This window comes from Haliotis rufescens, unplaced genomic scaffold (genome assembly GCF_023055435.1).
Source record: "Haliotis rufescens isolate VD_foot unplaced genomic scaffold, xgHalRufe1.0.p SCAF_3, whole genome shotgun sequence".
Classification (NCBI taxonomy): domain Eukaryota; kingdom Metazoa; phylum Mollusca; class Gastropoda; order Lepetellida; family Haliotidae; genus Haliotis; species Haliotis rufescens.
Genome location: NW_025964001.1, coordinates 49,800,174 through 49,827,420, shown reverse-complemented (window position 1 = coordinate 49,827,420; position 27,247 = coordinate 49,800,174). Strand labels below are relative to the sequence as shown.

At 38.3% G+C, this 27,247-nt stretch overlaps 1 protein-coding gene across 3 annotated transcripts in view; it reads left to right on the top strand.

The window, feature by feature from the left end:
- Positions 1 to 27,247, top strand: part of LOC124117816 (protein YIPF4-like) — a 115,251-nt gene that overhangs the window by 5,932 nt on the left and 82,072 nt on the right. For all 3 annotated transcript variants that reach the window (XM_046479842.2, XM_046479843.2, XM_046479841.2), the window contains exon 2: positions 14,582 to 14,750. In XM_046479842.2, the coding sequence (XP_046335798.1) occupies positions 14,582 to 14,750 (169 nt within the window). The remainder of the gene's footprint in view (positions 1 to 14,581; positions 14,751 to 27,247) is intronic.

Sequence of the window (27,247 nt, the reverse complement as noted above, 5' to 3'; positions counted from 1 at the left end):
CTTTTATCTGTTGCAAAACGAAATTGTTTCAAATTTGGTAAAAAACATAACTTTGCATTAAATCTTATTCAATGTCACAGGAACTTCATCTTCCCAAGACAAGAGAGTTAACTGACTATAAAGTCCAGTTTCCACCCTTGCCGAACTAGGCTGGTATTATGTAGTTATCTTTTGGCTGGACTAACAAGTCTATGCATAGTCCAAGCAAAATAGCGCACCGAAACAGAAATCCGGTTCGTTAACTGTCGTGCAGATTTCGGTCGATTGCAGGATTTGCAAAGCATGTGCACCGCCAACTCGTTGTCAGCAGATATTTTCTAAATCTTTTCACGTTTTAAATCAAGGTGCTCACATGATTTGATGCATTTCACGATGTAAGACACGTTTTATCACAATATAGATCTTGATTATCGATCAGATCGTCCTGACCGGGCGCCACCATTTTGTGTGAAGCAAACCCAAGTGATACGTGAGGTGGAATCTGATTGGTCCATAGGCGAGGCTTAGTTGGGACATAACTGGTAATAGCCACTGGTGGCACTACGATCGAGCCAGTAATTCCATCCTAGTTCGGCAAGGGTGGAAACTGGACTTTTAAAGTCAGTTAACTCTCTTGCCTCGGGAAGATGCAGGAACTTTTGTTGTTCAGTATATTTTGCCATCTGTCACCCTGGGATCAGGCTTCATAAAATGAATGACACCACCTCACACATTGTACAGGTGCCCCTCTGGTTCCCCGGACCCTATATAACAATTGTATACAAGTAAGTTTATATGCTAGTAACCATTCACCTTACATCGAGTATTATATACTCAGATTGGTACACACATAGTTATTCAACAAACAAATGAGCATGTGAGCATGCTCAGAATAACTGCACACGGTTATTCAACATACATCAAGCCTGTACAATACTCAGAAAACTAAAAAAGTGTAGAGTTATTCAGCATACATTGATGTCTAAAGTAAATGTACATAATGATATTATGGGGGATGTTTTCAATACGACGACGACTACCAAAACACAGCCAAATCAAAACTTTGTTTGTGTGAGATCTTTAAGATAGCTTTAACTTTATTCACGATGAATATACACTACAAAAGTACTATTCCAGGCCTCAAAGTTTAAATTTTTACCAAGTAGCCTTATGGCGACAAGAAAAAAAATTTCCAGGTAGCCAGTGGTAAAATCAAGAAGTCAAGCCAATATTGTAGGTAGCCAAAAGCATTTGAAATTATCTTTATCAAATAACTATTATAATATGTACTAGTTACAGCACTAGTCTTGAAATTGTATCTTTATGGAAACTGTACTTGAATTTTGTTACCTGTGATTGAACAATGATGCAATTTATGTTACTAGATTATATAGGTATATCCTCGCCTATCCAATGAGCATTGTCAACTAAAATAAAGTAGTAATTGCATTAATTTTTATGTATGTTGGTTCATTGTCGACTTTAGAAGGAATTATTTGTGAGTACAATTATTAGCAGACGTGTTTTCCAATATTAGCAAATAGAATTTAGTCACCACAATATATTTTTTAAGGTAGTCATTTGGCTACCTCTGAATTTTAGACAGTAGACAAACTGAAATTTAGGTCGCATTGGCTACTGTTTTAGTCGCAACTTTGAGACCTGTTATTCCATTAACTATACAGATTAAGATTAACTATACTTGATTAAGCTACAAGAATATAAGCATAAACAATATTCAAATAAAATGTAACTTACGCCATGAGAATGGGAAAACACAACAAAACAAAAAACGTCTAACCAAGGTCAGAATTCTCATAGACTGCACTGAATGTTAGTTGACAGTCTTCTTAAATACCCTTTCAATCACAGCTCATACGACAAAAGATGTTCAATCCTGACCCAAGCAATCTTACATAACACCTAAAGCTCATAGCTTACATACAGTCCAACCACACTCTAATACATACAGAGAAAAAAACTTAAGAGAAATATATACATTGTGATCTTGACATTGACATCCAAAATGTTCAAAGGACAAAACGTAAAAGATCGCAAAACAGCCCTGACAATACTCAAATTTACATCGCTCAATATCGGACATCATTATTATTTCTCAATAAACAACAAGATTATACTAATGCACAAAAATCCAAGAGCAAGTACATGTAGATTCAATCAAAATCTTTGAAACATTTTCATGAACAGCAAATCTATTCAACAAACCTATTTTCGATCATCGTAACTCGGGCACCATATGTCAGACAAGCATGGCTTTGTTGTGCAATCACACAGACTGCTTATTATCCCCCGCCACAAAGTGGAAGGGGGATATAGGAATGGGTGCCGTCCGTCCTTCTGTCCGTCTGTCCGTCACATTTCGTTTCCGGAGCAGAACACAAAAACCCTGAGAGATATCTTAACCAAACTTGGCACAAAGATAGGTCAAGTGGTGAACTGGTGCCTTTTGATAGTTTGGGATTTTTTAAAACATTATTTTTCGAGTTTCCATGGCAATGACTTTGACTTAGACTGAAAATGGTAGTAATCCTCGTTTCCGGAGCAGATCTTGAGAACCGTAAAATATTTCTTCACCAAACTTGGCACATAGATAGGTCTAGTGGTGAACTGGTGCCTTTTGATAGTTTGGGATTTTTCAAAAAATTATTTTCAAGTTTCTGAGACAACGACTTTCGCTTAGACTGAAAATGGCGGTAGTCTTCATTTTCCGGAGCAGATCTTGAAAACCGAACAATATTTCTTCACCAAACTTGGCACATAGATAGGTCTAGTGGTGAACTGGTGACTTTTGATAGTTTGGGATATTTAAAAAAATTTTTTTCGAGTTTCCATGGCAACGACTTTGATTTAGACTGAAAATGGTGGTAGTCCTCGTTTCTGGAGCGGATCTTGAAAACTGTACCATTTTTCTTCACCATATTTGGCATATAGATAGGTCTAGTGGTGAACTAGTGCCTTTTATTAGTTTGGAATTTAAAAAAAAATCATTTTTCAAGTTTCCTTGGCAACGACTTTGATTTAGACTGAAAATGGTGGTAGTCCTCCTTTCCGGAGCAGATCTTGAAAACCATACCATATTTCTTCACCAAACTTGGCACATAGATATGTCTAGTGGTGAACTGGTGTCTTTTGATAGTTTGGGATTTAAAAAAATAATTTTTTTCGAGTTTCCATGGCAACGACTTTCACTTAGACTGAAAATAGCGGTAGTCTTCATTTTCCGGAGCAGATCTTGAAAACCGTACCATATTTCTTCACCAAACTTGGCACATAATGTCATCTCACAGTATTGAATACATTTCCTTTCTTGTTGGTAAGTTCTGCATCGCTTGAGTGTATGTTCCTCCAAAAGTGTCATGGACACAGTTGTTGCATTCACTGACTAACTTCATTCAGAAACACAACTCATTACAAATACAACAGTGTAACTGATCTTAAACCTACTCAACTGTATAAACACTATATATTCTTGTCAACCATACTCTGTACTTCACTTGCTTGATAACGGTGTTAGAACCTACACCGAAACCATCGCTCCTAATTGTAATAAAGAAGTTGTTCGTCCATAGGTCTCATCCTTACTCATTACAAATTCAGTTACATATTCTATCATTAACTGCAGATGGCAAAACAACACCAGTAATAACTTTTTTTAGTGCTGCAATTAGGCCATTTACAAAAAGGCCCAGTGAACATAGTTCACAGGAGCTAATGCATTGCACACAACCGGACATGTCATACTGGGGGGGGATATGAGTATTTCATGCTTGTTTATTTATACACTTGTATCGCTTTATAAGTGCAATAATCTTGGACGCGACGTTAAACCCCATTTCACCTCACCTAATACATTTGTACTTCGGGTGTTATGATGTGTTGTTAATGGTTTAAATCTAACTTATAAAAAGCTTGATAGTAGATGTAATTGGACATATTTAATACTTGAATTTGAAAGCTTAAGAAGCGTAGAGTAGGCTATATTTAATACAAAGAAACAATAACTTGCACAGGTTTGTTGTTTAACGCCACACTCAATAATATTCAAGCTACCGGTATATGACAGCGGTCTTTAAATAATTGAGTCTGGACATAGACATCATACACATCGATCCATGCAATTGGGATACGATGACATGCATTAACCAAGTCAGCAAGCCTGACCACCTGATCCCGTTAGTCACCTTTTATGGCAAGCATGGGTTGCTGAAGACCTATTCTGCCGCAAATCTTCGCAGTTCATTAGCTGAAAGAAGGCACTATTAATGTTTTTATGGTACAATTAGAAGTGATATCTAGATTAAGTGAAAGAGAAAATTACAAAAATGTGAATTACTTTGATTTAATGTAGTGTTCAATGTATGTATGTACAGTTCATGTGCTCAAAACTGTGAACAAATTTATTTCACTATGACCACTAGAAAACATACATCCTTGGCTGCAAATTAGACCTTTGCTCAAAATATACTTAAATGGCCAGCCTATGGAATACCACTTTTGCTTTCTTAATACGACTTTAGAAGTGTATTTATACCTAGGCATGTAAATTTCCAGCATTATTTATTTCCATTACAGTTTCCCATTTGAAATAGATAATGAACGTTGGTCAATGAAAGTAATGGAATAATTTGCCATAAAAGGAAAAATATATTCTTGGTATTGAAATTCGAAAATATGAAAAATCTTTCATATAAATGTCTTTCTTTTTTTCTTTTGGCCTAGCTAAACTACAGTTTGGAGGATACATTTAAAATTGTGGAAAAAAACCCCACAAGAATGCATTTATTTTGCTCTTAGACAAGATTTGTTTTACAAATTCTATTTCTTACTAAGGATACAAAACAAAGTAATTATTACTAAATATATATATGTAACTGATCGAAGTGTTTGATACTGTTTATGTTATAGATTCAACCATGCAAGATTCTTATGAGGCTCAAAATGTTATAGGTTGTTTAATATTGGATCCAATTTGACAGCTTTCTCAGAGTAAAACATTCCATTCCCTTACTCAAGTATATGCACATTATGATTTTTCTTAGAATATCATGCCTTCAAACAGATATGAAAAGCACATATGTCAACATATACCAAAATTAGAAAAATGCACCAAATATTCTAACAATAAACAGTCTCATTCACTCGTTGGTTGCTGTGGAAATTTTCCCAATTGTGATGTACTAGATCTACTTTCTAGTTAAGTCAAAGAGAATATTATTATTTGAAGCTATAATCACATGTATCCATTAAATTACTACAACATAAGATCAGCTGTTCGGCGTCATCCACGGCACAACACTCAAGGTCAAATCACGAGCACCTGTCCAGAAGACAGATTCACAGCGGCGGGAAATCACCAAATGTCTATCAACTAACATAAATAAAATTGCAGATTGTAACTACATTGAACGAAAAAAAATAAAGCGTTTACCCATTGCTGACATTTCTGATAACATATCAAATAAGAGTTGAAGACTTGCAATAGATTATCATACATTAATCGAAAGTACAGTCTACATCAATAACTTGTAAATCAAATATCAATTAGATCAAATATCCATGGTAGAATGTTGGAAATACGACCTGTCATGTTATGATGATATATTAATTTTTTTTAGGAGATTTATGATGTGTATTTGATTATATATATACATACACAATTAGTCACCAGTTATCTTGTACAATCACAGCATGTACCATGTCCATTAATTAGACTCACATAGCACACCGGCTAGTGAAACGGTTAGGGCAATTCATTCACATGGTCAGGTAGTTTGAGAAATCACAGATGACTCTTAGTCATTTCATATGGAAAAAAACAGCAGTTATTTGTCGAAACGGGTGAGCATGTAGGACAGCTGGTCTTGTGGCACCAAGAGGGTTAACAGGGCACACATGTAACTTGTTTGGTTTAGAACCATTATGCATATTGTGTATCATTATGTATATCACTGGATTTCAAGTTAAGTTGTATCATTAGCTCCAGATAAGCAAAGTTTAGGGGTCTGCTTCTGAGGGAACATGTAGCGAAATGTATGTTACAGATTAAGGCAACAAAGATAATACTTATCATAAAGCACCAAAATACAACAGGAGAATACTATACGTATCTCCAAATACTTTATCATCACTTCAGTAATTCCAACAACAGACATGATGGCATATCAAACAACAGACACCAAAATAGGATTTACCCCAACAACTGACCATTTTTCTTTCATATAATATTATTTCAACGGTAAAATTTCAAATTCAATAAAAATGAATCGGGTTGAGTCAAATTCTTACAATGTTTCTCCAAAGACCTGCAATTATTGGAGAGCATATTCTTAGTTTTTTTATGGTTACAACTGTATATATCCGACCACAATATGAGATTCCAAGATCCACAACAATTTTAACATACATTTTAAAATTGCCAGATTTGTATATTAAAGGCCATCTTGGTTTCAAAAACTGTTCTCAGCAGACACATTGCTTGTCAATACAAAAAATTTGAACAAGTTCTTTACTTGGACATAATATAGGTGAACAAGTTAAAATAATGTTATTTCTTTCATTATACTTTCAGTCATGTTAAGTAATAAACATTTCAAATGTTATGAATATATCAAACAATTGAAGAACAAAGATATGTTTAATACCTAATCTGTTTAACTTAGTTTGTGATTTAAGCCTCATATAACTTTCTTCATGTGTACTTATTTGAGATTAAATGATCAAACATAATCATTGTTATCAGATCCTATCCCCAAATTGCTCCTACATAATTTCAATGTCAGAAGAAATCAGTTTGAACATTCTTTTCAGATTTACATCACATTCAGTTGTGATGGTTAAGTTGAATTCAAGTGGACAAGTTTAAGGACTTCCATTAATAATGTGCTTGTGTAAAGACATTTGTCTTCTTTAAAACTTTATTAACAGAACAATAATTTTCTCAAAATGGCAGAGGTTTGGCAGAAAACATCTACATTATCCAAAACGTACTTAATTTGGAAATGGTTTCCTTTTATGAAATGTGTGTTACGTGCGGTAACATACATTTCCCCATCTCTGTTCAGCAAAATGTAACAGTGTTTCAACTTGATATATAAATGCAGTTATTTTTTATCTTGTTTGAAACATGTCTACTGGTTGTTACTCAAGATCACAAACAAATGTAATAAAATGAACAAGAAGCACATTATCTGCCATATCTGCGATAATCAGTCCGAAAAATGATGGTGTCCAGCATAACCAATCTTAGATGCTGCCTGCAACCTATGGAGGACTGAAGGAAGCACTTGGTAGCCTTAAAACAAAGCTAATTTCATGAAATTGGGTAGTTTTGTATAAGTTGGTCACGAACATTCCAGTAACATACATTACAAAACTATTGATAAGGTTTGACATTCATCTTTTTAAACAAGACCGTATAAAAAGCTGTAGTTTGTATAGATCCTGTAAGAGACTGTGGATGATTTACTAATGTTGTTTTCATGTTTAAGCTTGTGATTGTGTTTCTATGAACTGTAACACATATTGCACTTTTAAATTACTATGCCATTTGTCCTAATCATCATGGCTATGAACTGTTCATTAATGAGGATTTTGTAAATACTCTATACAAATGTCACATAGCTTCGATCTGACTCTCTCCTTGTAGAATGTGCACAAAGACAACAATCTGTCAATCTGCTCAAATTAAAAGAGTTTGTCAATATCAAGATTGCTGTCTCAGTGTACAAGACACTGAACTCATGCAAGGGCATTGTCCATGACAGAGCTTGCTGCCTTCCAGCATGACCGAAGACGAAATTACCAAGGAACTTGACCAACAGTCCGTCACAGCTGTGAAAATGTCTATCCTTCAATAGATTAAGCTTGTTACTGTTGCATTGGAGTGGTGGTGTATATCCCCACTCCACTCCAGTGCTACGCCTGCCAAGCGTTTGCACATAGATCCAAGTCCTGCCATGCCTCTGCTGTTTGTTTTGCTGCAGTAACAAGCATGAGGCCACTGACTGCAGGAAGGATGTGAAGTGTGCAAACTGCAGTGGGAACCATATGGCTTCCTCAAAATTCTGTCCTGTGTGGAAATGTGAGTCCTAAATCATAAAAATAAAAACTGAACAAAATATAGGGAAACTAAGAATAGGGTTGTAGGTCTTACTGCAACCACTTCTACTATTTCCTACTCTACTGATGTTCTCGTCCTGTTACCACTGCTGGACTGATCTGAAAAGGGTCAAGTCTATTCAGCCACTACCAACTGCTTCACTTAAAAAAACAGTTGTGACATCCTTGTCTGTGACACTTTCAAAATAAAAAAATCTCCAATTCCAAAACAAGCAACTGAACCAGAACCAGAAATTGTTCATCTTACAAAGAAAAAAAGAAAAATTAGTAAAACAAAAGCACCAAAAGGAGCAGCTGCTAACGCCAACACCAAAGGCCACCTCTCCTTTAGAGGCCCCCATAGAGGACCATAACTCATTTGGTCCTCTGGGTTAGTCCATCTCCACATGAAACTTGTAGGAGTACTATAAAGTCTTGAATGAATCTACAAAATATTATGCAACGGAATTGCAGATGTCTTAAAGAGAATTTTAATGAAATGCTACTTTTAATTCAAGAATTTAAAATGTTAGCTTTTTATCTCCAAGAAACATACCTAAAAAACACAATTAGATATCTGTCAGTACAGTTCTTACCACCCTTTTCCCCTCCTGGTGATGGAGCTGCAGGAGGTTCTTCTATCCTGGTGTAGCAGGGCATAATCCTTAGCCTTGTTTCACTCAACACTACCCTTTAAACTGTTACTTTGAACATTGTGTTTACATTTGTTCACTGTACATTTCACCTTCCTCAACTATCCGCCAAACAGATCTTCAGACTTTGTACAATCAGCTCCCGAAGACCTATATCATCATGGGGGATTTAAACGGTCATAATCCCTGGGGGAGTGCTGATACAAATAATAAGGGAAAAGTCCTTGAAGATTTTGTCTAATACAATGACTTTTGCATCTTCAGTGATGGTTCTAATACTTATCTGCATCTTGCCACTGGCACATGTTCTGCCCTTGAATCTTTCACTGACCTTTCAAATATTCTAAACGGGTTCGAATGGTCGGTCCATGATGACCTTTGTGGAAGTGACCACTTAAAAGTATCAATCCCACTGACGAACAACCTGCAACAAGGTGGAATTTTAAAAGGCCAATTGTTTTTTATTCCAAACATTATGTATAGAAAAACTAACACCTGACTGTTTCAGGAATGTTCCTGATCCTACACAACTATTTTCAGATCAATTAAATGCTACCGGACGAAAGCATTCCTAAGTCCTCTGCAAACCCTCCTATACGCTAACCATGGTTTGAAAATAATTGTAAACAAGCTAGGAAAAATAGGAAGAAAGTTTAACAATATTTCTGCAGACATCCCACCATCCACAACCTGAATGATGTTAAGATCACGATCGTTAGAGCGAGACATACCTTTAAACAAAACAAACGTCAAACATGGAGGGACTATGTGTCTAAAATCATTTCCCGCGCACCCATGTCCAAGGTGTGGAACATGATTCAATGGATTAAGGGCAAAGGATCAAAGTCTGGAGTTTGCCATCTCAAAGATGGTAATACACTATTAACAACTAAATCTGAAATTACCAACAAGCTTGGTGAAACAGGAGCAAATCATTCCTCATCAATCCAATTATAATCCTCAATCTCAGAGGTCTCAAAAACAACAGGAAAAGAAATAAGTCAATTTTAACTCTGATAATGCTGATGGTTACAATGAAACTTTTTCACTCCAAGAATTGCATACTGCCCTAGGGTAAGGTCATGACACTGCAGCAGGAACTGACAACATTCATTATCAGCTCCTGAAACAATTGTCCGATTCATGTTTGGAAACTTTGATGAAATATGGACAACCGGAAATTTTCCTCCTTCGTTGTACAATGCTATTATCATTCCTATACCAAAGCCTGGATTGGATCATACAGATCCATCCAATTACCGTCCAATATCATTAACTAGATTAATCTGGTACTGGAGACCAACAACCACCAGTGACATCCAGTGAGGATAAAAAACAACAGAAGTACCATTGACCATTGGTGCGTTTAGAATAATTTATTAAAAATTCCATTGTCAACAAACAACATACTGTATCAATCTCTTTTTACCTATAGAAGGAATATGATACAATGTGGAAACATGGTATTTTAAAAGATTTGCATGAATTTGGATTGAGGGACAGATTACCTCAGTTATCTTATCTTGTTATTATACAACAGACAGTTTCAAGTACGAGTTGGCTCTACACTGTCTGATCATTTCGACGAAGATCAGGGCAGCATCTATCTGTCACACTTTTTGGCTTAAAAATTAATGCCAGTGCCATTGGTCTCACTAAAGTTTGAAACAATTATTTTTTATTTTTCATTTTTGCAGATGATTTCAACATTTCTTCTTGTAGTAAGAATATGAATATCATATAAAAACAGCTTTGTCTTAAAAAAATTAAAAATGGGCCAATGAAAATGGCTTAAAATTTTCTAAATCAAGGAACAAACTGTATTCAGTTTTGTCGTAAATAAAAGATCCAAATACCAGATCAAGGTAGTAGAGGAGGCCAAAATCCTGGGCCTCATATTTGACCGTCATCTCACACTCTTACCACACATCAAATATCTGAAGGCTCTTGACTTGTTGTTTCAAATTCTGTGTGGGGAGGGGATCAGACAACCCTCCTTCACTTATACAAATAGTTCATACACTCCAAACTAGACTATTGTTCCATTGTCTGTGATGGAGCCTGCAAAAGCAATTTAGAAAAATTAGACACAATACACCAGTAAGGCCAAAGGCTCAGTCTTGGAGCTCTTAGGACCTCTTCTGTGGACATTTTGTATGTGGAAGCTGATGAACCTTCCCTCGAACAACGCCGCATTAAACTATCACTGCAATACATCACTAAACTGCATTCCAGTCAGTCAAACCCAGCATACAACTGTGTTTTCAACCATCTTTAAGCAAACCTGTATCAAAATTTTCAAGCCTGGTTCCACTTCTTTGAATCTGAATTTAACCAGACATCACTGCAGACTAAATATACTTAAATATACCCAACAACAAAAGTTCCTGTGACACCAATATTTAAGTGTATTTTTCAATTAAGTAAAGTTTGGTTTTCAATATTGTAGTACATGTATTGAATTAAGTCACAAAAACGCAACTGCTACAGAAAAGCATGCATTCCATGCAAAAGTTGACTTTTATGCAAGCCCCATGCATTTCACTACCCAAGAATGGGTATAAAAACATGTGCGTTAACAGGATTCCATATGCATTGTTAAGCATCGTGGACAACAACCACTCAGAAAAACAACAAAATTACGCATTTATTCAACATTACGAAATGAGGGTCTGCGAGCCATTGGTATGCTTGAAGCAGGGTCAAGTAACCAAAAATCGACAAGACAACTGGATTCGAACAACACACCTATGAAATCTATTCCAGCCAGCAACAGTGACTGCAAGAAGCATCCCTAGCCTTCGACGAATATCTTCACAAACCATACGTCGTTGCCTCAGATGTGCAGGGATTGTCGCCAGAAGACCCGCCAGGTGTCCCATTTTGACAGGAAACCACCGTCAAGCACATCTACAGTGGTGCAGACAGCGTCTACGCTGGATGGCCATGCACTGGGGACAAGTTCTATTCACTGACAAGTCTCGTTTTCACCTCAGCCACAGCGATGGACGAATTCGAGTGTACCGATGTCGAGGTGAACGTTACGTCAATCATTGTGTCATGGAAGAAGATCGGTTCGGGGGTGGCAGCGTTATGGTATGGGATGGGATTACAGCAAGACAGAGGGCCCGTTTGATAGTGGTAGAGGATAATCTCAATGGACAGCGCTACCGCGAAGAGATCATCAGCTCTGTTCTACCGTTTTTGCGTCGTAGTGGGCCAGGCCCATGACCTTTCAACATGACAACGCCCGGCCTCATATTGCTTGACTTGTTCAGGATTCTCTTTAAACAAAACAACGTGAATGTCATCCCCTGGCCGGCTCGCTCCCTTGATCTCTCACCAATCAACACATGTGGGATGAGATGGATCGGCGCCTTCGACCTCAACCACATGTTCCACAGACACGCCAGCAACTTCAAACATGCTCCAGCAGATATGGACAGATATCCCACAGGACTTTGTGCGCCTGGACCATTCCATGAGACAAAGATGTGTTGCTTGCATCGCAACCAGAGGTGGACACACACGCTATTGATTTGTAAATTGACATTTTGGCATGTTCATGTTTTTTATGAAATCACACATTTTCTAAAGTCAGTATGGCAAATTAAACCATTTGAACACTTACAGGAGTCTTTTATCTGTTGCAAACCGAAATTGTTTCAGATTTGGTAAAAAACATAACTTTGCATTCAATCTTATTCAATGTCACAGGAACTTTTGTTGTTCAGTATATTATACCACCCTACCTACTTCTGTCTTCTCCTCCCTGGCAGATGGTGAAGCCAGAGGCAGACCTCACTGTAACCCAGCTAACCCATCTTCTTTTTAGATTCATTGTCATGCCTTGAGGCACTTAAAAGTGTCTCCTTAATTCACCCTATAATCTTAGACATAGTTTTCTATTATGGGGGCATAAAAGGTAACTCAAAAGCCAATGCTGCAGCTAAAGCAGCACTTGACAAACCATTATCTCCACTCCTTATCCCGTACAGAGATTTCAAACCAGCCATCAAACATTGTACTCGGGATCTCATGCAAAAGAGGTTGGACACCCAGGTAGGAATCAATAAACTTCATGAATCTAAACCAACAATCGGTCATATCTACTTGGGTTGTCAGTCAATACATGATGAGGTTGTTTTACAACGATGTACTTAGTCTTGGCCACAGTCAGTTTACCTACGAATATCTGTTTAAAACAGATGAGGATGAAACTCCTAAGTGTATCACTTGTGATGAAAGGGTCACTGTCAAGCAAAAATTGCTTCACTGTGTGGCCATTATTAAAGCGTAAATCTGAAAGATCTCATATTAATTTCCTTGAAAGAGAGTGGTCTGTATAATAAACTTTAAAATATGTATTTGTGAATAGTTAATTACTTGTTTTTAGATTTGGTTTGATGATTTTAACAACTGCTATAGTGAAGGCTCTGTCCAGGATTGTTCCCCTGTGTGAAACTATCATGAACCAGTATTTTAAGCAAACTCATTGTTGAATATATTTTATTATTGGCTAGTATTGTACACAACCACCAGTGACTAAACTGATGACGAGAGTCCTGCTGGGTATCATGCAGGAAGCAAAGGTACTGTAAGTCCCCATGATCCCCAGCGAGGTGGCCTAGCTTTGGTTATTGGTGGCCTGTAGCCCAGGTTTTAAACTGTATGAATTCTATTGTTATGCCCAAGTGTGTTTGATGAAATTTGTTTTTAAATATAACTTTGCATTCATGACTCACTACTGGATATTTCGACTTGGTCTTTTAACTCTAACTCACTCACTCATTAAGCTTCGGAAGACATGGTTTTGTCATTACATTAAATTGTGTCATACATATGATAAATACAGTGAATAATATGAATTTATTAGCTTTTTAATTATTACTTTAAAGTCTCCTATGGTAAAACCATATATATACTGGTATACGAAATACCGTCATAAATAGTTGAAGGTAGACCTACGTATATATATAATCATTAAATGTGGAGTATGTATCCAGCAATCAAAGTGTGCAGAGTGTATGTGTCATGTAACCTTGGACAGGCAAACCCATACCGTATGTTGAAGGAAGGATTCTTCTTGGCACATGATGGCAAGTAGCTACTTGTCACAAGACAGTGGGAAGATTGATTTGATACTTCATCATACTGAACACCTGTCACATAACCATCCTCAAAAAAGCTTGAGTGAGCTCCTTCCTTGCCAACAGTGTCATGGTCAAATGTTTTACAGCTCAAAACCAAGTAGTTATGCTGGACTTTCTCTGTAAACTTGTGGAAAACACAACTGTTGGCATTCCACCCTGTCAGACTGTAAGGGTTTGGGACAAGGTCTCCCATAGGAGTTACCAACTTAAGCACACCTTGCTCACCATCTTTGGTCGTAGAAATGCCGTTTTCTAAGTAACCCATTTTAAATGTCACTTTTACATGTTCAGGTAGGTCTGCTATATTAACTGATATCAGTAAGTCATGGTCTCTGAAATACTTGGCATGACTATACTTGGGAAATAACTAAGGGGCTGATAATGCAGACTTGTTGGAACAGGCTATAGATGTGATATTTAATTGGTGAGATGGAAGGTCAAGGTAATGTAGCCAAAAGTGAGTGTTATAATTACCCATCTGCATTGTTCTTCGGGTGAATGAAAAGGAGGTAACAAACGTGGTCAGTGTAAATGTGAATTTTGAGATACTTTTACTAGACATGATGATTTACAATTCAGTTGTATTTTCTGTTACACAAGGCATTTCTTTTTATTTGCAGAGGCATGCAGAATACCAGACTTGTATGTTCTATGTTCATTATGTTTTGACTTTCACAGGTATGGAATTGCCAGGCGGCTCAATAAAAGTAACTGAAGATTCTGTGAGCAACAAAACTGGCTATGGCATTACACAGCATGGAGTTACTGCTCATTTTCTTCGCGCCAAAGGCTTTGACTGGTTACTGGAAGAAGAAGATTTGGATGAAGAAGATCAGAAACCATTACTGTGAGTAATCCATGTTGCTGTATCACCTAACCAATTGTTAAATGGTTGAGACGTGCTTGCTCTGGTCAAAGGTATATTGGTACCTTATGCACACAAAAAGTGTTTTGATTTGATCTTAAATGACACAATGACACGACTTTGTAGCTCACTTGACTGAAAGTCAAGTGATCTTTTTCATGGCATCTTTGTCTGTTAAGCATTGATAGGTACGTTACAAGCAAAAAACGCTATCGAATGTCTCGGCGCACTTCCCACGACCCCCAAGTTTTATTCCCCCATCTTTCTTGTCCCTAAAACGGACAGTTTAAAACTACAGCTCATTTTCAACATGAAGACTTTCAACGCTACGTACCTCGAAACCCCGCCACATTTTCGCTTTTCGTAAGAGGCAACTAATGGGAACAGGATCATTCCCACCCAATGTCTCCAATTCATAGGAGCCCTGTTCGACACTTAGCAAGGTCTGATGTTTGTTCTCCATGAACAGTGGGTGACTCAAACAGCCACTTCAACTGCGCCAATGGCAACAACTCCTGGGGCTCCTAACATAGTATGGGGTTGACTACATTTGCAACCTTTTCAATGTTTTCTCGCGCCCTCTATCAGGATCAATGATTGCCACACGCTGATCTCTCTATCTTTAATGGTGGCTGGTCAGGTCGAAGGTTTACGACAGGGTCTACTTGACACCATTCGTCGAGTCCCTCCATCTGTTCGTAGACACTTCAACCATCAGTTGGGGAGCACATTTTCAAGATCGGCAAGTAGCAGGGCGGTGATCCAATTTAGAACATTGCCTTCACATCAACAATCTTGAGTTCAAGGCCACCATTCTCGTTATTTCGCATTGGTTGAACCTCCTCCATTCCCCCTCCCTCAAGATCCAGTCAGACAACGTGGCGGTTGTGTGGTCAATCAACAGGATGGGATCCACAAAATCAATGTCCCTACTCTCTAGTTCTGTCTCTGATGTCCCCTGGTTAGTGTATAGTTCTGTCTCTGATGTCCCACTGTTAGTTGATATTTATGTCTTTGATGTGCCCTTGTCACAGGATAGTTTTGTCTCTGATGTCCCCTTGTCACAGGATAGTTTTGTCTCTGATGTCTCCTGGTCACAGGATAGTTTTGTCTCTGATGTCTCCTGGGTAGTGGATAGTTCTGTCTCTGATGTCTCCTGGTTAGTGGATAGTTATGTCTCTGATGTCCCACTGTTAGTTGATATTTATGTCTCTGATGTCCCCTTGTCATAGGATAGTTCTGTCTCTGATGTCTCCTGGGTAGTGGATAGTTCTGTCTCTGATGTCTCCTGGTTAGTGGATAGTTCTGCTTCTGATGTCCCCTGGGTAGTGGATAGTTCTGTCTCTGATGTCTCCTGGTTAGTGGATAGTTCTGTCTCTGATGTCTCCTGGTTGGTGGATAGTTCTGTCTCTGATGTCCCCTGGTTTGTGGATAGTTCTGCTTCTGATGTCCCCTGGTTAGTGGATACCTCTGCCTCTGATGTCCCCTGGTAAGTGGATAGTTCTGCCTCTGATGTTCCCTGGTTAGTGGATAGTTCTGTCTCTGATGTCTCCTGGTTAGTGGATAGTTCTGCTTCTGATGTCCCCTGGTTAGTGGATAGTTCTGCCTCTGATGTCCCCTGGTAAGTGGATAGTTCTGCCTCTGATGTTCCCTGGTTAGTGGATAGTTCTGTCTCTGATGTCCCCTGGTTAGTGGATAGTTCTGTCTCTGATGTCCCCTGGTTAGTGGATAGTTCTGTCTCTGATGTCTCCTGGGTAGTGGATAGTTCTGTCTGATGTCTCCTGCTTAGTGGATAGCTCTGTCTCTGATGTCCCCTGGTTAGTGGATAGCTCTGTCTCTGATGTCTCCTGGTTAGTGGATAGTTCTGCCTCTGATGTTCCCTGGGTAGTGGATAGTTCTGTCTCTGATGTCTCCTTGGTAGTGGATAGCTCTGTCTCTGATGTCCCCTGGTTAGTGGATAGTTCTGTCTCTGATGTCTCCTGGTTAGTGGATAGTTCTGCTTCTGATGTCCCCTGGTTAGTGGATAGTTCTGCCTCTGATGTCCCCTGGTAAGTGGATAGTTCTGCCTCTGATGTTCCCTGGTTAGTGGATAGTTCTGTGTCTGATGTCCCCTGGTTAGTGGATAGTTCTGTCTCTGATGTCCCCTGGTTAGTGGATAGTTCTGTCTCTGATGTCTCCTGGGTAGTGGATAGTTCTGTCTGATGTCTCCTGGGTAGTGGATAGCTCTGTCTCTGATGTCCCCTGGTAAGTGGATAGCTCTGTCTCTGATGTCCCCTGGTTAGTGGATAACTCTGGCTCTGATGTGTTCTGGTTAGTGGATAGTTCTGTCTCTGATGTCCCACTGTTAGTTGATATTTATGCCTCTGATGTCCTCTTGTCACAGGATAGTTCTGTCTCTGATGTCCCCTTGTCACAGGATAGTTTTGTCTCTGATGTCCCCTGGTTAGTGGATAGTTCTGCCTCTGATGTCCCCTGGTTAGTGTATAGTTCTGTCTTTGATGTCCCCTGGTTAGTGGATAGTTCTGTCTCTAATGTCTCCTGGTTAGTGGATAGTTCTGCCTCTGATGTTCCCTGGTTAGTGGATAGTTCTGTCTCTGATGTCCCCTGGTCAGTGGATAGTTCTGTGTCTGATGTCTCCTGGTTGGTGGATAGTTCTGCCTCTGATGTCCCCTGGTTAGTGGATAGTTCTGTGTCTGATGTCCCCTGGTTAGTGGATAGCTCTGTCTTTGATGTCCCCTGGTTAGTGGATAGTTCTGTCTCTGATGTCCCCTGGTTAGTGGATAGTTCTGTCTCTGATGTCCCCTGGTTAGTGGATAGTTCTGTGTCTGATGTCTCCTGGTTGGTGGATAGTTCTGCCTCTGATGTCCCCTGGTTAGTGGATAGTTCTGTGTCTGATGTCCCCTGGTTAGTGGATAGCTCTGTCTTTGATGTCCCCTGGTTAGTGGATAGTTCTGTATCTGATGTCCCCTGGTTAGTGGATAGTTCTGTCTGACGTCTCCTGGGTAGTGGATAGCTCTGTCTCTGATGTCCCCTGGTTAGTGGATAGTTCTGTCGCTGATGTCCCCTAGTTAGTGGATAGTTCTGTGTCTGATGTCCCCTGGTTAGTGGATAGTTCTGTCTCTGATGTCCCCTGGTTAGCGGATAGTTCTGCCTCTGATGTTCCCTGGTTAGTGTATAGTTCTGTCTCTGATGTCCCCTGGTTAGTGGATAGCTCTGTCTCTGATGTCTCCTGGTTAGTGTATAGTTCTGTCTCTGATGTCCCCTGGTAAGTGGATAGTTCTGTCTCTGATGTCCCCTGGTTAGTGGATAGTTCTGTCTCTGATCTCTCCTGGTTAGTGGATAGTTCAGTCTCTGATGTCCCCTTGTCACAGGATAGTTTTGTCTCTGAAGTCCCCAGGTTAGTGGATAGTTCTGTCTCTGATGTCCCTTTGTTTATGGATAGTTCTCTGCAGTGTTCAAAACAGATCTGCCCGTATACCCGAGGGTGACTTGTTCTCACAATGATAGTTTTACATTTGAGCCAGCCCTTACAGCCTGCAGTTTATTTTAATCTGTAAAGATGGTAAATGATTAACAAGACTGATATTCCCTGGTGAAACAGGGCAGAACTTAAAAAGTAATCTGTCCTTGACTCTTTCAAAACATCAGCACTGTGTATCGCCCACACCATAGCCACGTCCAAATAATATACAGTTTCATAAACCTACCTGTCATATCATTCATTTATTAAATCTATCAGAAATGTCAGAAAATATTCGTTTCTTTTCAATTTATCATTTAAGAAAGGATTTAAACTTCAGAATAAAGCAGAATAAAGACGTTTCAAGCAAATTGAAACTTAATAAAGTAATATACAAAATCAACAAATATATTTCTAAAAATTGTCAAAATTACATCTAAGTTACTGTTAGTTGGTCCTCTTAGGGTTATAATTAATTTTAATATATATACAGTAAACTAAGGTTATAACAAACTCAAAGGGACCACTTATTTTAATTTATTATATCCGTTGTTTGTTAATTGAGGGTGTTATTTGAGGACACGGTGTTTGTACTTAGGTGTAGATCAATTGCCTTCAATTGTTTATTGCTGCTTTGAACAGCCACACTTGCCCGCGGATGTTTTGATAGGCAGATTGGTGAGACGCAAGGAGCTCAGCTCAGGGATTAACCATTTGTTATACACTTAAACATTATCGTTGACAGAGTACACACAGGACTTCAAGGTGAGTTCGCTATATCCGTTATTGAGGTATAGGTATTATATGATAAAATATACAGCAGTTGCCGGGGCCAAACGAACAGTTTGTTATATCTGTCAGTTAGTTATAAGCATAGTCGTTATAAACATTGTTTACGGTATAGTAATGCTGCAACTAAAATAAAACGATATTGGAATGTATTACTCCTGATAAAATAAAAGTTTTAGATACAATTCTTCCAATCATTTAACAAAATTCTTTAAAATTATATCATTGGGTACTTTTAAACCGAATCACCGGTAGATTCAGATAAACATGTGTACAGCTGATCGATACTTCCGGCTTAGACAATACAGATGGTAATTTTTTATCTCTGTGTATAAAACAATGCCCAGCAGAATAAGAAATACAATTTAAATGGTAAATCATCATGTCTCCTGATATTTTATCTCAATTTGTTATACCTGTTCGTTCACCTGAAATCACTGAAGGGTAGACAGAGCAAGCATGTACTGTTGTGTTGGTCATCTACCCCCTACGACTCTACATCGACTAAACTGCTGATCATCTATACAGAGCTCCAGATAAGCTGCGTATCTGCGTGAAATACGCATCACAAATGAAGAAAGACGCAGTAAAATAAAATCCAAGCGTATCAAATACGCAACGAACATAACAGATACACTACAAAAATAAAACTTGTGCGAATCATCGAAATATTGTGAAGTAACCCTGCGTATTCGATTAGCAAATCAGCAACTTATTTTGAAATTATAAACGGGCATTCCGTCAACCTTGCCAAACTCCACGATGACAGTTACATCATGATCATTTGCCATCACTCTTTCTTGTGGAAGTATCGTGGTATTTTTAAGTCCTGTAAAGCTCTCGAACCCACACGACACCAGTTTGCAGGGACTAGATGAATAGTGTTTAAATATTTAACTTAAATACCCACATGTGTAAAAACTAGTGGGTAACAGAAATTTGAATACCCAGATAGAATTACTGATACCCAATGATTTAAAAATGCATGGGTAAAATACCCACAACATTTAAAGCTTATCTGGAGCTCTGTCTATAACGCTCATCAATTATTTGGACCCCCAAGGATGTGTTGTTGCGAGGGATCACTGTGTGTCTAACTGCTTCAGATAAAATGTTTAGACCAACAGCTTTTCGACTGGGCCTTCGTTTTTTCAAGTGTGCTGGCCAGGGGTCCGGAAAATATAAAATCTTAATCGGACATTAGCATTTATGCCACGCCCCCTTCAAATAGCATATTTTAGTACGACTTTTCACACACATTACAAGTTGTTACGTAAAGCATGGCTCCCAACATTTTTAATAAACTCAAGTTTTCCAATGACACAATGTTTTCCTGCATCTCAGAAAACATTATCAGCTGATCACTGCGATCACATAACACCGGAAAAAACAGTCAACAAATCTGAACTGAAGTACGCAATTTAATCCTATTATTACAATATCTGGTAATAAAAAAATTGTTCAGTGTTTATCTGGACTAATGTTTGCAATATATTTGATTAATTATATTCAAAATTTCATTCCATAATTATTAAAATGTTTACAATAATTTTCGCGAAATCGAATGCGAAGTGATCGGTAGATCGCACAACTCACCATTATTTACAGCAACCACAGTCAGATTACGGCTATTGATGCCTTGAAACGAACTTTAGTTGCAAGAGAATTGATATAAATATCATAAATGCGGTACCATGACTCGATAAAAGACATATTTGAGGCAGTTTGACTATTAAATGTCAACATAACGTTTTTGCAATCGAAATACATCTAGCATTGGAAGTCCCTACGGTGACTGGTCAAAATCGTTCCATACTTCAAAAAAATATCCTGCATACCTTCTGTACGAAAGTGCAATGCTTATGGTTCTTATAATTTTAAGTATATATGGTGGAAGGTGCAACTAAAATAACACAATATTGGAATATATTATTCCTGATAAAATAATAATTTCAGATACAATTTCTTCTGACCATTGCATCAAAATTCTTTGAAGTTGTATCATTGGGTACATTTTAACTGAATCACCGATAGATTGGGAGGAAATGTGTGCACAGCTGATTGCTATTTCCGGCTTTGTTTACGAGAAAACACACACAGTATTCTTAATGTCTGCCTTGGAGAGCTGGAAATACATTTTAAATGGTAAATTATCATGTCTAGTGATGTTTTATATCAAGTTTCATACTTTTATTGACCAAGTTTGTTATACCTGTTTATTCACCTGAATTCGCTGAAGGGATACTATAACGCTCATCAATTGTTTGGACCCCGAAGGTAGTGTCGTTTGTTTTTCAAAATGTCCGGACAGAAAAATTTAAATGTCTGGTAAGCAATATTTTAAGCCGGACATTTGAGATTCCCAATCGGACATGTTGAGTTTCAGACACTGCTGTAATGTCCCCTTGTTGGTGGATAGTTCTGTCCGTGACCACAATGGTCATTGCACACATATCTCTCCTAGGGTGTTGAATTACAATTCAGGGGATTGATCTTCAATTTCTGAAGAAGGGGATAACAAACCTGGAAATTGAAGAGAAGTATCATCCCATACTGGGAATTCTACGCTTGGATAATACATAGCCTACAACTCACATGCTTGAATGACAGGATTATGCGGAGCCTACACCTCAATCAGAGAAATTTAAAACCTTTCCCAAGCCGTCCTTTTCTGGTAAGATTTACAATATGCTATCAAGATTCTGGATGATACAGAACCATATCCTAACATCAACAAGAATATATGAGACTCACGATTCTCCCTTTGCTCAACTGCCTATTATTGACAAGGATTTCCATAGCTGGTTAAGAATCCTGTCTACAAGATGAAGATTGTCATGAATAGTTATTAAGACATGGAATTTGTTAACAGACACATAATGAACATATGTGTTTTCACGATGAGTATGCAGGTCTACCAGCAGACACCAATTTGGGCTTGAAACTTGATTTAAGTTTGATTAAGGCATTTTAAAATGCACGAGGACCTTCTTTCAGAGCAAATTTGGATGTTAATCACAACTGGTTCTCTCTCACAGACACCATCATATTTCACATGTGTGTAACAGTATTTGGGAACTGTTGAAGAAGTCTGTGGTTTCTCAGCCTGTCAATTCAGGCCTGTCAGTTTTTGAACAGCAAGCTCAGATCAGCATTGTATGAGGTTAGTCAATAGACCAAAGAAAGATTTCAAGCATCCACCATCTGTCTGGCTGCTAAAGCTTTCAAGCATCCATACGAGAGACCTAGAGATCGTAGGGATCCTCTGAGGAGAAGGTTCATTTTGTCTGGACTGGATTCATTTCACGCACCTTCGTGGAAGGCCTCCTCACCAGTTCTCTAATGACAACAGAGAAGATACCATTTTCCAGGAGAGGCAGAGAGGTTTGGGCAAGCCTGCCTCTAAAGGTACAGGTGCACACGGGTATTGACTATGCCCTAGTTCAACTTCTTCAACAGAATCCTATCAACCAGGCTTTATCTATGACCTAGATTTCAGACTACCCAATTTTCTATCATAGCACTTACTCAGTAGGTGGATGTCCCCTCATTTACTCTGAAAATTGAAAACTGGTGATGTCAGACCACTGGTTACTCGAAGAGCTCTACCAGAAGTCATTGTTGGAAACTTATCTACTAGTACTACAGCTGGTCCAGTTGTTTATAGGGGCTATTCCTTTCTGGCAGTTTCTCACAGTTGTTGATTATCCTGATAGACTATTATGACCAGTAAGACCTTTAGAGTCCCATTTTGTAGCCAAGTTGTCATCAAGTTTACTGTAGCTGGATGGCTCAAGTCTACCATTACGGACAGTTAATGGCAAGGGGATGTGTGTGTGTTTCAGATCGTAGATTAATGGCTGGACTCACATTTTAGATTATGTTGCCACTATGTCGTCAGTGCTGAGGATGTCATCAGACAATCTCATTAAAATCAGATCCTTGTACTCGCTACCGCTGAATCAAGATCTGAGGACATCCCATTAGGGGTCACATCAGAACGACCTTTCATCCGACCAATCAGAACGTCGCTTACCAGATCATGAAAGTGACAGTCGGAATGTGTTTTCTAATTATGCAACCACGAAATATTTTACACAGGGTATTCCTAACGACAGTTACGGGTTTTATGATTATATCCATACAATCTAGGCCATCTAAAAGCCATTCCAGAGTGTTCTTCTTATCAGTTTTAATTTTTTTAATTGAGAACACGTCAAAATATGTTTCGAAGTGTAGTCGCCAGTTTGAAACTAGTGTCGTGAAGCTCGAGAAAGCTGCCTTCTGATTGGCTTATGTCGATTTCTTGTCAGTCATTTCATTGGTCGGTCAAAATTCGCGAAAGGTCGTTCTGACGTGACCCGTAATGGGATGTCCTCAGATCTTTGTTTAGCGGCAGCGAGAACTAAGATCTGATTTTAATGAGATTGGTCATCAGATAACTGGAAGTGACATCATATGTGATGTCAGGAACCAGGAGTGACCTTATTGGAACCAGAAATAGATCAAGAACATAACGATAAAGAGGTAAGCATAATTTGACGTCATCATGACTGGAAGTAACGTCAATTTCCAGTGATGTTAGCAACTAGAATTGATATCAGAATAACCAGAGCTGATGTCTTCATAACAGGAAGTGATGATTTGGTTATACCAATATCTGTGCATGTGCAGTTTTGTCTTGATTGATTGGCAGGGTTGACCTTTTGACTTTGGAAAGCTGACAGTTCAGAGGACGTGTGTTGAAAAAAAATCTAGGCATTTTATGTGTAATTCAGCCAAAATTTGAGATTTATTTGCTCTGATATGTTATACCTAGTATTCTTAGAATTGCACACAATGATAACTATTGTTTGGGGGTTTTTTTAAATAAAAAGATATTTGGGACACTGTCAAAATCTTTTTTTAAAATCAGTGAGTAGTATCATATGGTACTAAAAGCTGGTTTCTTGTGTTTGATATTGAATAACTGATAATATTATCATCTACCTGGAATGAAGTCTGTCTGGTTGAATTAAAGTAATTCTATATAATTTTATACTGTTGGTTATACATGTACATTGTTTTTTATGAACGGAAATAAGTACAGATAATACTGTATTTTTTTCAAACTTTGTCTGTACTTGTTTGATTTGGGGATATGTGTGGTGACACTCTTACTCATTTGTAGACCCAAACTCCTAAATCTTTCATAAGTATTAAACGTCTTTATATGAAAGCAAAGAAACTTTTTTTTATTAAGTCTGGTTAGTATGTCACCCAAACCCTAGAAAATGAATTAACTCTTTCAACACCGTAGGCAGGTACACCGGCCAAGAAGCCTCATGTCCCCAGACATGGTAGGCCAGTAGACCGGTAGACCGGCCAAGCTGTAGTCAAGTCAAAATAGTATATAATTTTATTAATCTACCTGTCATATCATTCATTTATAAAATCTATTACATTTCACAATGTTTGGAATACGTATTCCATTTCAATTTATTACTTTTTATCGATAGATTAAGTTATTCACTATTTCCCGCAATGTTCTGAGACACACACTTTGACAAGGGGTCCACAGCGAACATGTCATAGAGCCAAATAAAGACATTTCAAGCAAATCTTTAAATATAGTTTACAAAGTAATACATAAAATCATCAAAATCTAAATCTAAAAGTTGTCAAACTTACAGCTAAGTTACTATTTCCATCTTTTTGTGCGATCGCGTGAAATGTAAGTAAAATGACAAATCGGCTTTCGTTGCCTCGATTTCTTGGCTCGGACACGATGTTTAATGTCAAAATAAATGCATGAAAAATCTTTGTCACAGCTCGTAACCTAGAACGATACATCTACGAAGCTCCATTTTTTTAATATAGAAAGAGATTTCCTGCTTAAAACATTTAGAATATCACAATTTAAGAAAAATCTTTTATCAAAATCTGAAATTCATCATACACCAGGACGGTACCATAGCTGTAACTTAATTGGCTGCCTTAGGTCACGTGCTCAAATTTGACCAATCACGAACCTTGTAGCAGATTTCGGTAAGAAAGTGGCATTAGAAACCAATTGTTATCAATAAAATCACATGTTACAATTATGAAAAGACTCGAGACTCAAAAACAGAGGTATTTCTTCACTTTACTGAGCTGACAGCTGCTGTTATCAGGAACTTGGTGTTGACAGTTAGTGTATAAAATTCTTTGTAAAATAGTTTTCAAATTACGTACACAATGAAAATAAAAAAGAAATAAATTATGAAATCTTTATCAAATTTGCTGAAAATCGTTATGAATGTGTTGGCTTACATTTTTTTATTTACAACAAACTTAATTAAGTTGTAAATGCATTATTTAAATAATGCGAATAACATAAGTTAAATATTTATAAAAAAAAGTGTATAAAAAGTGTATAAAAGATGTTTTACAAGCAGATATTTTCTTTGATAACACAAGAGTCTCTGGGAACTTGGTGTCACAGCGGTAAACACTTCTGGTTGACTGGTGTTGAAAGAGTTAAGAAATGAACTCAACCCAAATCAAGACTAGAATGATTAGGCAAGTCTTGATTGCCTTAGCTCTAGGAAATTAAACATTGTTCTCTAATCCATTGGGATTTTATTTTTTATTTTGTTGATATATTTTTAAAGAAGATAACTTTGTTTCTTGGACTAAATGGTACTCTAGTATATTGTCTTGATTTCAAATGTTGTAGGTGCGTATGTGTTGTTTAATGCTGCATTCAGCAATTTGAGCTATATTATTGCAGCCTTGTAATAATTGAGACTGTAAAAAAGAATCCATGATTGATATTATGAGCTCCCTGTTCTCACCCTCTTGTTTTGGTGGCTGTCTGGACCACCCCAGTGGATTGGAAGGTTTTCACTCTCACTTGCACCTTCTGGTTGTCGTTTGTCCTTGTGAAGGGATTGTTCTGCCTCTGATGTCCCCTTGTTAGAGGATGATGTGGCATATACAACAATTAAGATGATTGAGAAATTGTTTTGGTTCATGGTTTCTTACACCAAGATGTTGCTGAGGATGACACAGCTAAATCTTCCTTTGGATTTGCTTGGATACACACACAGAGTGGTAGCTGATGAGCATGCTCCTTCTTAGCGTCCCTCTGGTGAAAGGGCTTCACGTGACCCTAATTGTTTTTGCACACGTACCTCTCCTAGATCCTCTGGTCGTCGTTCATCACTGATTCCATCTCGTTGGGATCGTCACTCCTGAAGTCGCTCTCAATCTCTTTCGGCTTCTCCTGTTTAGATGCCTTGTCTGCTATGGATCCTGCTGTGATGGTCCCACCTCCTACAGAGCCACTCCCTCGAATTGGGATCATAGAGACCAGCTTTCTGAACTGGATCCGAGCCTTAACTCTATCCTACATTTAGTCTCAAAGGTGTTACAGCAATGTTTTAGACAATCTATGAATCCCGTTACAGTGTCCTCACAGTCCACTCCTCCTGGTTCCGATGTTCCTGTCCCTTTGCTTGTAGGACATGTACCTTATAACTACTGCTTTGGGCCATCAACCTTCCCCAATTTCCATCTAAGATAGTTTCGAACACACTGACCCAGCTTTAGTCCACCATTGGATCGCCAAGCAGCTCCACCTTAGTTGCAGCACTTTAAATGTGGATTATTTATCTGATTTTGCGGTCCCATCAGCAAGCTCTCAAAAATCATTGTTCCTCCAAGTACTGCTTGATATCTCCACCAGTAGTATACCGTAGGTAATGGTGATTCTGGACCACTTCCACTGGAGCCAGATTTATATACCGAAGGAGAGGGAGTTGAGACTTGGATTGTATAAAAAGTACCGCAGAGCCGTGAATGCTCTCGACGGAGTTGACACCGCGCTGGTAACCGCTAGCATGGGACTCTGTGTAGCCGGTGTTGATTTACTATCAACTATAATCGCCGCGCCTATCATACTTGGCATGGAAATAGCCGCCGGAGTCTGGCAGGAATAGCGATATCTCCACACTCTGCCCCAAGCATTTTACTATTACGGCGATCCTCAACCTCAAAGGACATTCATCTGCAGGTTTCTCCTCCTCTATCTTCAGTGTCATCATTTGGACGATCAGGAAATGAAGTACCACCAGCAATCGCAGTTTGTGCCTTGTTTTCCAAGGCCGCCATTCCAATCAAATGTAGTCCCCTTTGGAATTTCGTTGGCCCCTGCCTCACCAACCCTATAACTAAATTCCTTCATCTTGGAGAAATTGTGTTGGAATCA